Source organism: Palaemon carinicauda, chromosome 1 (assembly GCF_036898095.1).
Source record: "Palaemon carinicauda isolate YSFRI2023 chromosome 1, ASM3689809v2, whole genome shotgun sequence".
NCBI lineage: Eukaryota > Metazoa > Arthropoda > Malacostraca > Decapoda > Palaemonidae > Palaemon > Palaemon carinicauda.
The window spans coordinates 43,326,834-43,341,833 of NC_090725.1; the positions used below are offsets into that span (position 1 = coordinate 43,326,834).

The 15,000-nt window shown below is 34.0% G+C and overlaps 1 protein-coding gene across 1 annotated transcript in view; it reads right to left on the reverse strand.

Moving 5' to 3' along the window:
• LOC137641163 (glutamate receptor ionotropic, delta-2-like) overlaps positions 1-15,000 on the reverse strand; it is a 25,946-nt gene that overhangs the window by 2,561 nt on the left and 8,385 nt on the right. The window contains exons 5-7 of the mRNA XM_068373627.1: positions 13,498-13,715; positions 5,024-5,201; positions 3,505-3,604 (exon numbers count right to left, since the gene is read on the reverse strand). Coding sequence (XP_068229728.1) covers positions 3,505-3,604; positions 5,024-5,201; positions 13,498-13,715 — 496 coding nt within the window. The remainder of the gene's footprint in view (positions 1-3,504; positions 3,605-5,023; positions 5,202-13,497; positions 13,716-15,000) is intronic.

Below are 15,000 nucleotides of genomic sequence, written 5' to 3' on the forward strand. Positions count from 1 at the left end.
AACTTTTGGTATGGCTATGGGAAACCCTTTATCCCCAGTATTGAGCAATCTATAAATGGAATTTTTTGAAAGCAGAATCGTAAATAACATCATACCTAATAATGTAAAATGGTTTCGATATATTGACGACATAATATGTGTGTGGCCAGGAAATGAAAATTTAGATAACTTTTTTCTTAGATTGAATAGTTTGGTACCATCAATAAATTTCACCATGGAGCTGGAGAATAATTGTACCCTACCTTTTTTGGACTGTCGCATACATAGATGTAATAATAGTCTCAAGTTCAGTGTATACAGAAAGCCAACGAATATCTCGGCATACGTCCACTATTACTCAAACCAAGGCAACAAAGTTAAGAAATCTGTATTTACTTCTATGTTTTTAAGAGCATTCCGAGTCTGCAGCCCTGAATATATTGATGACGAAATAAATGGTATTAGAGGAATAGGTAAAAAACTAAAGTATCCTGAAATTGTGTTAGATGATGCCCTAAGAACAGCAAAAAGACTTTTTTTCGGTTATGATAACAGAAAAAATTATAACACACAAAATTTACTTGTACTACCTTATTGTGATTCATTTAAAGAAATTCTCCAACTGTTAAAAAACTTCAATGTAAATGTAGCATTTAAGAGTAAAAATACAATAAAAACAGCCTTAATAAAGAATTCTCCTGACATTACCAAGGGATGTGTATATCGTATTCCATGCAATGCTTGTGAAAAATACTATATTGGTCAAACTGGTAAAGCCCTAGAAAAGAGAATTGAACAACATAAGAAAAGTGTCAGGTATGCTCAAGATAATAATGCACTCTTTGCCCACGTTAGAGATAAAAATCACCCTATTAATTGGTCAGGTGCAAAGAAATTGGTTCATTCAAATAACTTAGTGGAAAGAAACATCATAGAGTCCAGTTTCATAAAAGAAACCTTTGAAAACAACTTGAATTTTGGTCATGGAATGTATAAACTCGACGCCTTTATATGTAAAGAGATTTGTAAGCTATATAAAAAAACATTAACCACTTAATGTAGAATTGAATGTATTGTGAATAATTAACGTCGGTGTGAAATTAATATTTAGACCTAAGCTACCATTCATTAAAGGAAACAATTATTTTATATAGTATGCATAAGTATATTGGCACTATATATTGTTATGCTAGATATAAGTATTGATATATACATGATTATATGTTTATGATATTAATGTTGTATACATATAAATGTATATATGCATATGTATGTATGTGTATATATGTATATATGTATATATGTATGTGTATATATATGTATATATGTATGTGTATGTATATGTATGTGTATGTGTATGTATTTATGTATATGTATATGTATTTGTATCTGTATGTATGTATATATATATATATATATATATATATATATATATATATATATATATATATATATATGTATGTATATATATTTGTATGTTTGTGTATGTTTTGCTTATGTATTTATATAGATAAGGCTACCGCATTGACATATAAATAAACTGTACTGAAAGTAAAAAAAGAAGAAAACAAGAATATACCCGCCAGTAGAAATGACCCTTTTTAGCAGGTGTCTAACGAGCTTGGGGACTCCTCCTACTCAACACCTGAGTCAAGCCCAGGTAGCGGGTAAGGGAGTGTCATTGTTCTCTAAATCTCTATATGTATGTTCGTACTTTTGCTTTCCCTATAAATTGTAAGAAACCTCTCTCAATAAATCAGTCCTCTGAGGAAGTATCACGAAACTAGTCAGGACTTAAGTGTATATTCCGTATTTTCATTTTCCCTGTGGTTCTTCTGCATCTGAGCATCACGTTTTCCTGTGATTTTTACGCATATATATATATATATATATATATATATATATATATATATATATATATATATATACATATATATATATATATATATATATATATATATATATATATATATATGTGTGTGTGTGTGTGTGTTTATATATATCCGAAAGTAAAATCAATTACCCTCTCCAATTGTCCCAGGTATGCTTGTTATGACTACAGAAAGATTGTATAAAAATACTTGGAAATTATAGCTCGTGTCTTAATACAATCAAGTGATGTTATATTAATGCAGAGTAATTCTCAGTATAATCAAAACAGCATTTGGAATACACTTTAAAGATATTATACATAACAGCATGAGTGAAGCCTCATTAACGTTATGGCTTGAATATTCAAATAATTATATAAATATTTTTGTTAATAGAGTAAGTACACGCATGAAGGGAGGATATCAATTAATATCTGCCAAATAAATACACAAATAGGGATAAAGATCAGATTACTAATCTGTTTTTGTATGAAGATACTTTTTACTCAATACATTATGATACTTCAAGAATGGCTAGCAGTTTAAATGAAATCATATGACGAGAACCAGATCGGGGTTTGATATTCTTTTAAAGGTTTTATATTTATTTGGTCTCCAATGAGTGGTTCTTTACGTCAGAAGACTTTTTACTTAGTTTGATTTTCACATCATAAATTAATAAAATTTTGGGAAAGTAATGATCCATGTTGTTGATCTTTCTGGCTTTCTTGATTCCTAGTAGAGAAACTATTATTACTAATAGAATTGTTATAATTATTATTGGGTTCTTTAGCTGGCCAGATAATACTACATTAGATCCTTCTCTGGTTACAGCTCTTTGTTTCCCTCGACTACATCAAATAATCAGGCTACTCTTTACATATTCTCCTCTCTTTTCATACACTTGACAAAACTAAAACAACCAAAAAATTATTCATTATTCGAGTAGTTACCTATTGCACTGTAATTGTTCAGTGACTACTTTCTACTTGGTAAGGGTAGAAGAGACTCTTTGGCTATGGTGAGCAGCTCATCTTGGAGAAGGACACTTCAACATCAAACCATTGTTCTCTAGTTTTGAGTAGCGTCACAGCTTTTACAGCACGATCTTCTACTGCCTTGGGTTAGAGTTCTCTTGCTTTAGGGAGTACTGTCCTTTATAGTCTTATTCTTTTTTATGTGGATATGTAAAATAGCTGTATCATATCAATAGTTGTTTTAATATAAATAAGTAGAAGAGGCTGCATCTTTTATACTGCCTTTAATTTTTTAAAAAAATATGCGTAATATGGTGTGTATAAAATTTCACCCTTTTCACGTGTCTTTTTCTAAACTAAATGTATGGAACAGGTTTTATCTTTTAGACTACCCTTACTAACATATTTCATTCTATGCAATGTAAATATGTGGAATAAACTACATTATACAATACTTAATTCCATTTCTTATTGTTAATCAGTGATTCCGTTGGCTTGCTTCACTTGAATGCACACTAAATAAAAGTAATAGTATAAAAAACTACTAACACCTGTAATGATAATAAAACACTTCTATTCGTACTAATATTAGTATTAATGATGATAGTATTTGGTCTTCTTATCCACATCATATATCTGACAATGCCTACCATCACAATTGTAGGAAAGTGTCTTACCTTGCGTTAAATGCGTTAGTGAGAGGACTTCGCTTCTGTAAGATCATGCCATACATAGTCGGGATGAATTTCTCTTTGGCTATGTAGAAATCACATCTTCCTGTTTTCACAACGAAAACTCATATAGAATTTAATTCGTATTTTGTTACTGAATCTAAATTTGGTATAACAGTTTAATGGCAACAATAAGTAATATTCATTTTAATAATAATGGCATGCAATGGCTGTATCTGCTAGATTGATCTTATATGAAATTTTTTTCTTCTTCTATACAAAAGCTTTAGCTCTATTACTATAGCTTGCGAGTATTTTTGAGTATCTGATATCATTTAGAGTATGGAAAGGATTGTTATTTATAAATTGTTTTTTGGTTCTTGTACAGGTAAATGTTACCAAAAATGTATATCAAACTTTCGAGAAAACGTTTGTCCCTATTTCACACAAAGGCTGTTGAATATTCATTTCCTACTCGATGTCGTTGTTGAAGGTTGAAATACTGGTGTCATTGACAATTGACAGAGAAACACTTTGTCCCACTGTCCAACAACAGTTACTAATTAGAAGGTCAACTATGGGATTACCTGATATAATAACTAGGAAATTAGCTGTGGTTGATTAGGATACTCATTAGGTGAGGTGAACATCCAGACAGATATATGAATGCATGGATGTCTGTTGGTAAGTAGGAAAAACTTCCCCTGGGTGGTAATGAAGGTGGAGTTCTGGCTAATCAAAATGGATCTTCGTTGAACTGGATTCAGGGCTGCAACATTTGTTTAAGAGCTACTTCATTATACTGTACACGTTAACAGAGGTGTATGGAGAGCTCTCAGTCAGTGATACAATGAGACCCTGCTAAAGTCAAACGCCAAGATTTACATCTTCTAGAAAGGGCACTAGCACTTGCATCACTCGGAAGACGATTAAGCTATCAAGTCCATTATTCATGAAAAAGGTCGCAGGGTATCCCAGCACTTTCATACTATGAGGATGACAATGATGATCTTTCAAAATTATTGCTCTGCCCTGCCTAAAAGGGCTGAGAGCCGACAAAAATCCCATTGCTTAAGCCCACGCAGGAGTAATTTTGAAACACATTGTCAATCATAATAAGAGCATTGAGAGGGAGCATGACAGCAAGTACATCAATACTAAAAGCCAATCTCATCTTGGAGAAGCCCTCTGCAACAATACTCGGGAGGATTTTTTCCTGCTGATCAACAGATTTACTGGTACTGACTATACATTTAGGTAGAATCCCAACCAAAGTCTGATAGCAGAATTTAAGTGAGGAGGCAGCCTAGATGGATCCTTGCATGGTCAGGCGAGCATCTTGGCCAAAACTCAGCCAAACTATATCATCTGAGATTATACCACGTTTTCCCAATCTTCTATCTAGAAGTAGTACTTGGATCTACTATTCTTCCTCCTACTGTTTACATCAATGTAAACTACCACGTAGTCAGACCTAACCAGTGAATGTCTAGCTCATTAAAAACGAAAGGTAAGCGTTCCTTACCTGTTAGAGAGAAGTACTGGGCAAAATACCTCAAGGAGGTTATCACATCAAATATTTGCACATGATCACCACGAAGAACAAGGTTGTAGTACAGCATAAAATCTCCTATCTTTCGGTCAACGTATCGCCCTGCATTTCCGGCATCATCCAGCGCTCTTACATCACCAGATGGCACTTTCTGTGGAATGAATAAAATCTATATACTCCTCACAATGAACTTTTGCTGTGGATTTTAGCATTTATGGACTGCCGTGTGGTTGTGGAATATTATCCCATCGAAAACGTTTGATTTGAATATACATATATGTATGGCCACAGTGGCATAAAAAAATTAGAATAGCATCAACGTATCCCTGCGTGTCGTAGGAGGCGACTAAAAGGGACGGGATGAGGGGGCTGGGAACCCCCTCTCCTGTATTATAATCCTGTGAGACATCAAAGCGGTGGAGCTGGGGGGAGAGTGACTGCTCCCCGCACTCTAGTTTTGGGGTGTTTGAATGTGCGTGGATGTAGTACGATAGAGAGTAAAAGATGTGAGATTGGAAGTATGTTTAAGAATAGAAGGATGGATATATTGGTTTTGTGTGAGATAAAGATAAAAGGGAAAGGTGAAGTGATGTTTGGTGAAATAACTGGTAGAGTGTCTGGGATTGAAAGGGGAAGAGCAAGAGAAGGTGTGGCTTTATTGCTGAGTGAATGGATGACAGGTAAAGTAGTGGAATAGAAGGAGATATCATCTAGGTTAATGTGGGTAAGGCTTTGGTTGGGTAGGGAATATTGGGCTTTTGTCAGTGCATATGGGGCAGGTTGTGAAAAAAGTGAAGAAGAGCGGAATGAGTTCTGGAATGAATTAACTAGGTGTGTAGAAGGACTGGGTAGAAGGAATTATGTAGTTGTTATGGGGGACTTAAATGTTACAGTGGGAGCTGGAGAGGTAGAAGGTGTCATTGGGAAGTATGGTGTACCAGGTGAAAATGAGAGTGGTGAGAGACTGGTAGATATGTGTTGAGCAAGAGATGGTGATAAGTTCTAGCTTTTTCAAAAAGAAAGATAAAAACAAGTATACATGGGTAAGAGTGGCAAATGGAAGAGTGGTAGAAAGGGCATTGATGGATTATGTGTTGATACCTAAAAGAATGTTTGGAAGATTTAAAGACGTGCACGTGTGTAGGGGTATGGCTAACGGTATGTCTGATCTTTTTTTGGTGGAAGGAAAATTAGTTGTATCAAAAGAGTGGAGGAATAGAGTAGGAGGATGTAAATGGGAGCTAGTGAGGGTTGAAGAGCTAATAAAACCGGGGGTAAAAAGTAAATATCAAGAAAGGTTGAAAATGGCATATGGTGAAGTGAAAGTAAGAGAAACTGGTAATTTAGAGGAACAGTGGAAGTTAGTAAAAGAAAATTTTGTTGGGATTGCTAGTGATGTGTGTGGCAAGAAGTTTGTTGGAGGCAGCATGAGGAAGGGCAGTGAATGGTGGAATGAAGAAGAGAAGGTAAAAGATGAAGAGAAAAAGAGGCCTTTTGTAAAATGGCTGCAGAGTAATAGTGTAGAGAAGTATGAAAGATTTAGAAAAAAAAATGTGGAAGTAAAGCTCAAGGTAAGTGAGGCAAAGAGGGCAGCTAACCTGAGGTGGGGTCAGGGATTGGGTCATTCATATGAAGAGAATAAGAAGAAGTTTTGGAAAGAAGTGAAGAGAGTAAGGAAGGCTGGTTCAAGAATTGAAGAAACAGTGAAAGATGGAAATGGAAGGTTGTTAAGAGGAGAGGAAGCAAGGAAAAGGTGGGCGGAATATTTTGAAACTTTACTGAATGTTGAGGATAATAGGGAGGCAGATATAATTGCTGTTGCAGGTGTTGAGGTACCAGTGATGGGAGATGAGAATGAGAGAGAGATTGCAAGAGAGGAAGTGAGGAGAGAACTAGATGAAACGAGAGTAGGAAAAGCATCTGGTATGGATGGTGTGACAGATGAGATATTGAAGGAACGGGGTGTGACTGTACTTGAATGGTTGGTGAGATTATTTAATATGTGTTTTGTGTAGTCCATGGTACCAATAGATTGGGTTAGTGCGTGTATTGTACCACTATATAAGGGTAAGGGAGATGTGCATGAGTGTTGTAATTCAAGGGGTATTAGTTTGTTGAGTGTAGTTGGAAAAGTGCATGGTAGAGTACTGATTAATAGGATTAGGGATAAAACAGAGAATGCAATCTTAGAAGTACAGGGTGGTTTTAGAAGAGGTAGGGGTTGTATGAATCAGATTTTTACAGTTAGGCAGATATGCGAGAAATATTTAGCAAAAGGTAAGGAGGTGTATGTTGCGTTTATGGATCTGGAGAAAGTGTATGATAGAGTTGATAGGGAAGGAATGTGGAATGTGATGAGGTTATATGGAATTGGTGGAAGGTTGTTGCAAGCAATAAAAAGTTTCTGCAAAGGCAGTGAAGCATGTGCTAGGAAAGGAAATGAAGTGAGCGATTGGTTTCCAGTGAGAGTGGGGCTGAGACAGGAATGTGTGATGTCGTTGAGGTTGTTTAACTTGTATGTTGATGGAGTGGTGAGAGAGGTGAATGCTCGAGTGCTTGGACGAGGATTGAAACTGGTAGACGAGAATGACCATGAATGAGAGGTAAATCAGTTGTTTTTTGCGGATGATACTGTACTGGTTACAGACGCGGAAGAGAAGCTTGGGCGATTAGTGACAGAATTTGGAAGGGTGTGTGAGAGAAGGAAGTTGAGAGTTAATGTGGGTAAGAGTAAGGTTATGAAATGTATGAGAAGGGAAGCTGGTGCGAGGCTGAATGTCATGTTGAATGGAGAGTTACTTGACGAGATGGTTCAATTTAAGTACTTGGGGTCTGTTATTGCAGCAAATGGTGTAGTGGAAGCAGATGTATGTCAGAGAGTGAATGAAGGATGCAAAGTGTTAGGGGCAGTTAAGGGTATAGTAAAAATAGAGGGTTGGGCATGAGTGTAAAGAGAGTTCTGTAGGAGAAAGTGATTGTACCAACTGTGATGTATGGATTGGAGTTGTGGGGAATGAAAGTGACGGAGAGACAGAAATTGAATGTGTTTGAGATGAAGTGTATAAGGAGTATGGCTGGTGTATCTCGAGTAGATAGGGTTAGGAACGAAGTAGTGAGGGTGAGAACGGGTGTAAGAAATGAGTTAGCAGCTAGAGTGGATATGAATGTGTTGAAGTGGTTTGGCCATGTTGAGAGAATGGAAAATGGCTGTCTGCCAAGGTTTGGGTCGATGGATGGAGTGAAGAAAACTCTGGGTGATAGGAGGATAGATGTGAGCGAGGCAAGAGAGCGTGCTAAAAATAGGAATGAATGGAGAGCGATTGTGACGCAGTTACGGTAGGCATTGCTGCTTCCTCCGGTGCCTTAGATGACCATGGAGGTAGCAGCAGTAGGGGATTCAGCGTTATGAAGCTTCATCTGTGGTGGATAACGGGGGAAGGTGGGTTGTGGCACCCTAGCAGTGAGTCCCTTGTCAGGCCGGAAGGAACATAAAGAGGAGAGGTCCCCTTTTTTGTTTCATTTGTTTGATGTTGGCTACCCCCCAAAACTGGGGGAAGTGCCTTGGTATATGCATGTATGTATATATATATATATATATTTATATATATATATATATATATATATATATATATATATATATATATATATATATATATATATATATATATATATATATATATATATGTGTGTGTGTGTGTGTGTGTGTGTGTTCCTGTGTGTGTATAATCAAATCAAGATATGCAGATGACGTAGATCTGTTTAGTGTATCATAGGAGGAGTTGCAAAAGATGATAGAAGACTTGTATAGAGAAAGCAGAATTATAAGACTGAAAACTAATATGAGTAAAAAGAGGAGAATGTTCAATGTTCAATGAGAATTCAGAGAGAAGAAAAATTGGGTTTATGGACTAACATCGAGAGATTAAAATGAATATACATACTTTGGACAGACTGCGTTTCCCCATGATATGAGACAGAAATGAGATTATGAAAAGTAAAATGCCAGTTTCTCTAAAATGAAAAATATATCTTTAGATCGTTCTATTAGTATTAGCATATGTATCAGAACCTTGGAGCCTTAGAACATAGGGTAGTTAAAACTTGAAGCGCTATGGAAACAATAATAATAGGAATAGCGCTAAACGTTGGAAAAAAGAGCGACATGGATTTGGAAAGCAAAATAAAGTAGAGGATAGTCTAACAATAAGTAAGAAACATAAATTGACATGGGCAAGACATATAAGAAGAATGTCACATAATAGATGGACATAAGGACTAACCAAGTCGGTTCTTAGAGATTGCAAAAGAAGTAAGAAAGGAAGAGAAGACGATGGATTAACGAACTAAGAAAATTCGTGGATATCGACTACCATAGAAATACCTTAAACAGATGTGAGTGGAAGGACATGCTAAAACGTGTTCAGGCTGCTCATGAATGGCTGGGGCAAGGGACAGTGACAGTGCCCTAGTTAGCAGGACAATGTCTTAGAGACTGATCATATATACATATGACCAGCACCTAAGTAGCCTCTCCCCCCAAGCTAAGATCAAGGAGGACCAAGCAATGGCTGCTAATGACTCAGCAGGTAGACTTATAGGCTCTCCCAAATATCCTATTATTAGCTTATAAGGATGGTGTGGTTGTAGACACTAAAGGAAACTATTGAGTTTGAGTGGGACTCAGTCTCCCCTTCGGCGATCGCCAGCCAGGACGTTTTCAATAGATCTCTGTCTTGCAATCTCTGAATGTCCATCTATTTTCTGTCGTTCTTCTTATATGTCCTGCCCATATCTGTTTCCCTTTCTTACATCTTACAATGTCCTCTACTTTAGACTGTTTTCGTATCCATTTTGCTCTTTTTCTGTCTCTTAGTGTTATGCTTATCATTACTCTTTTCATTGCTCTTAGAGTTGCAGCTAGCTTATGTTCTAAGGCTTTGGTAAGGCTCCAAGATTTTGATTTATTAGTTAATACTGGCAGGTGTTTGTGATTAAATACTTTTACATTTAGATAAAGTGGCCTTTTCCGTTTTATAATCTAATTTTTTCTACCAAAAGGTCTTCATATCATATTCATTCTGCTTTTGATTTGAGTATTATGTCCTGGGGAAATATTCACTGGCAGTCCTAAGTATGCATATTCATTAGCAATCTGAAGAGGTTCGTCCATAACTAATTTTGTTTTCTACATTTTCATTGAACATTATGAAATGACTCTGCTTCTACAACATTCACAATGTTTCCTTAAGGCTCAAATCACAGGCCTTGAACTCAGTTTTACTGATTTTAATTTTCAATCGTACATTTCAGCTTTATTAAAATATTCTATCATCTTTTACAATTCCTTCCACGATTCACTAAACAGAACGATGTCATCTGCAAATTTCAAATTGTTAATGTATTTTCAACGAACGATAATTCCTACATTTACCCAATACAAATTCTTAAAAACCTATTCCATGCAAGCTGTGGATAATTTAGGAAGGATAAATCTCCCTGTCTAACTCCTTTCTCAATTGAAATTTTCTCACTTTCTTGATGTAGTTTTAAGATTGCTATACTTTCCATATAAATATTCTAAAGTGTTATGTTATTATATAAGATTTATCTATTCCTAGTTTTTAAAAGGCTTTCATTATAGCTTAAGTTTTATTTATTTTACATAGTCTATAAATGTCATACATATTGGTTGGTCAAATTTGGTTGATGTTTTTCATTAACTTCCCTAATCACATGGACACGATCAGTTGTTGAATACCCTCTTTTTAAACCTTACGTCTCTCTTGGTTGGTTAAAGTCCAGCTATCTTTCAATTTGTCCTAACATGACCTTCGAAAATATTTCATATATTACTGAGAGTAAAGTTATTGTTCAGTAATTTTTAACTTCTTCCGTGTCTTCCTTTTTGTGAATTAGTACAGTGATAAAATTTTTTTACATGTATGAAATTTCCTCCATCTATTATTAAATCGATTGTTAGATTATCTTCTGCTACTTTGTCTCTTTTCATTGATTTTATTGCTTTCTTTATTTCTACTTTTACGTTTGGTACTGTATCAGGAATTTCATTAATTCACAAAAAAAAAGTAAACACAAAAATTCAGGAGAAATACCGCTTAATAGGTTTTCTGTCGGTAATATTTAAGATATTTACGAAGATTACATGAGTTCGAATGGAAAGACAAATATATATTAAAAAATCAAGAGAGCAGGCAGGCTTTAGTAGCTGGTATTCAACAAGTAACTATATTTGTGTTATTACCCAGCTAATGAAACGATCAGCATTGTATGACAAACCACTATGTATGGCATTTGCAGGTTATGAGAAAGCTTTTGATTCTGGCAAAAATGCATCAGTAATGACTACAAATCAAAGAAAAGGCCCAGATGAATCTTATGTTAAAGCAAGAGAAGATATCTGTACATGAAGTACAGAAATCCTAAAACTATACACAGCTAATAAGAAAATTCTTATTGAGAAAGGAGTTCCACAGGTTGACTTCATCCCTCCTAAATTATTATCTTAATGCCCAGAAGCTTTTTGAAATAAAGATTGGGAAAATTTAGGAATTAACTTAAATAAGGAATACCTTAACAACTTAAGATTTGCAGATGACATAGTTCTGTTACGTATATCTGGTGAGAAATTGTTAAAGATGATAGAAGATTTGAACGGAGAAAGCAGAAATGTGTGAATGAAAGTGACTATGAGTATAACTAAGATAATGTTAAATAAAAATGCAGAGATAAATCTTATAAGGGTTAGGGACAAACCTCTAGAGATTTTTAATGAATATATTTACTTAGGACAGACATGACATGAGATCGGAATGAAAAAGGAATGCATTTGTTAAACAAAATCAGATTACAAAATGTATACCACCAGTTTCATTAAAAAGAAAAGTATTTAATCACATAGTCGTACCAGTATTAACTTATACATCACAGACTTGGAGCCCTACTAAAGCATTTTAGCATAAGCTAATTACAACTCAAAGAGCAATAGAAAGAATAATGATGAAAATAACACCAAGGGACAGAAAAAGTGCAACATGGATATTAGAGCAAACTGATGTAGAAGATATTCTAACAACATGTAAGAAAAAAAAATGGAAATGGGTAGAACATATAATGAAAGAGACATGATAGATGGACTTTAAAAATAGCGGAATGGGTCCTTAGAGATAGTAAATGAAGCAGGGAGAAGAAAAGAAGACGATTGATTGACGAACTAAGAAAATTAGCGGGTGTAGACTGGCATATATCGACCATAAACAAGCGCGAGTGGAAGTGCGTGTCAAATGCCTTTTTTTCTCTGCAGTGGACTAGTAACGGCTGATGATGATGAAGATGATATGAGGTTGTGGAAATTGCACTCTGAGATAAAAATATAATTACTGTTAACCTTATCACTGCAGATATCGACTAGATCAAACGGTTTTCTAATCTGAATTTGATTGACTTGGAAGTTGGTAATCATAGTAGTCCTTAACAAATTCTATCATAGTTTTAGTGTTTATGATATTTAGATAATGAGTTGAATTTATTATTCCTAGTTATATTTATCATGATAAAACATTTGTTCACGCTTTTAAGCCTCTAAATGTGCAGAATATTTAGTCAAGAAAATGACAAAGACACGAGGGATGAGTTAGCAATGAAGACATTTTTTTGTTGCTAGACTTATCTCAGATGACCATCCAATGAAATTCAGTTTGCTGGGATGCCAGTAATAACCCTTGGATTAATAGCCCGGTATCAGTTGTACCAGGCGGATATTTTCAGCCGGCCTGATATAAGTATCATAAATAGTTTTTTTTTTTTTTTTCAAGCTAGTTTTGTACTATCAAGAGTTTTCTATTAGACAATTTGTATGAGTATATGGGGGTTTTGATTGTTAAAAATGTTCAATATTGATCAGGAAGTAGTTATTCAATATTTATGGGTGCCCATGGTGCTTAAACTCATGACCTATTCAAAGGAGATAATTGTGATCTACTGCTTAAACTTATAAGGAGGAATAAACAAATAGGTGAATCTTGAAGTTTTGAGTTTGTATTGCTAGACTGGATCATTTATGTAATTAGTGATACGATGAAATGCAAAATATATGAGTTTAGGATTACCATTAGTATATAGTCCAAATGTACGAGATGGAAATTTAGTCTCATGCATATCTTTTTTTTTAGCAATTATCTGTCCATAACTGACCAGACTCAATGCAGTCAATTTCATTGATTGAGTGACCAGTGAATGTGATAAAAGTCAAAAGTTATTTGCATTACACATAGTTTGTAGTCACTGTAAAAATGTCTCATCCTTTGAAAATACTCAAGGTACCCTGTTATAATAGTTACGGTCATCTATTATAATAAATTTTGCTACAATGGAAACTAATTGTGTAAAGTGAATTCTATATCCTTTTTTTATTAAGATAAGCCACTCACACTCAAGACGTCCGTATAAGACGTGCGTTTCTCAATGATGATTTTGGTTGACGTATCTTTGACAACATCATCCACAGTGCGGAAAGGCTGGGGAATGTGTCTCAGTGCCATCAAAGCCCGAAGGTTTCCATCGTAACTGGTGTTCAGTAGCAACGCCATAAAAATCCATCCACCAAATAATGGTCGTTGCCAGCTTTTTAGTCGCATTTTAGGTATAGCTGAAAGAAAGGGTTGCCTTTATCTTCTTATGTAAGTTAATTTATTCACCTAAGATGAATATGTTTATATGAATAATATTTATCACCCTACTTATCTAACTATGCATATTACAAAATATACTCAGAAATATAGTGAACTAAGAATGACATTATTTGACAATTTTATAAGATATGCAAAATAAAATAACTAAAGCTTCAATATTTTACGTTGGTGATTTTTATTTATATTGAATAAAACAGTTAGATTTATTCAATACGATAATTCTAAAATAAAAGCATAGAAAACTAGGACATTCTATCAAGCCCAAATAAGATCTTATGTACATAGTAATTACTCACTATATGTAAATACACACACACACACACACACACACACACACACATATATATATATATATATATATATATATATATATATATATATATATATATATATATATGTATATATATATATATATATATATATATATATATATATACATATATATATATATGTATATATATGTATATATATATATATATATATATATATATATATATATATATATATATATATATATATATACGTATATATATATATATATATATATATATATATATATATACGTATATATATATATATATATATATATATATATATATATATATATATATATATATATATATATATAATCGACTACTTCCATACTTTCTCCATCAATAGCAACATCCATTATTAAAGATTCTTCATGTTGATTTACCCCAATTATCTACTTCTTGTTCATTTTATCTCCGAAATTCATCCTCTTGTAAGTACTTAAAGTCTTTTACCAGTTTATGAACAATCTCTTTACGATCCCAAATCTGCACAATAGTAGTATGTAGAGACATTAACCCTTCTAAATACAGTTCATAAGTCTTTTTTTCTAATCTCACATCTTTTTATATACTTTCCAATCAGTTTATAGATATCATATCCCGTTATACCTAAACATGTTGAAGTTTTTTGGTCTACATTCCAATCTACTCATAGATATTTTATTACCTACCCATAATAAGTTGAATAGCCATAGATACATACCCCAAACTTGTCTTAGCACTTCTTGATCATTGAAATAATAATTTTCCCTGCACTATAAACAAACTAGTTGTCTATTTAACTATAAAATCGTTCAAGAATTCTCAATACCATTTCAAACATAAAAAACTATCAGCTTCTTACATATTACCTGTCACTTAATTCCATCTTTTTCTTTTTTATATGTCTATCTATGGCGTAGACTGCTTAACATTTACTTTTAAACTA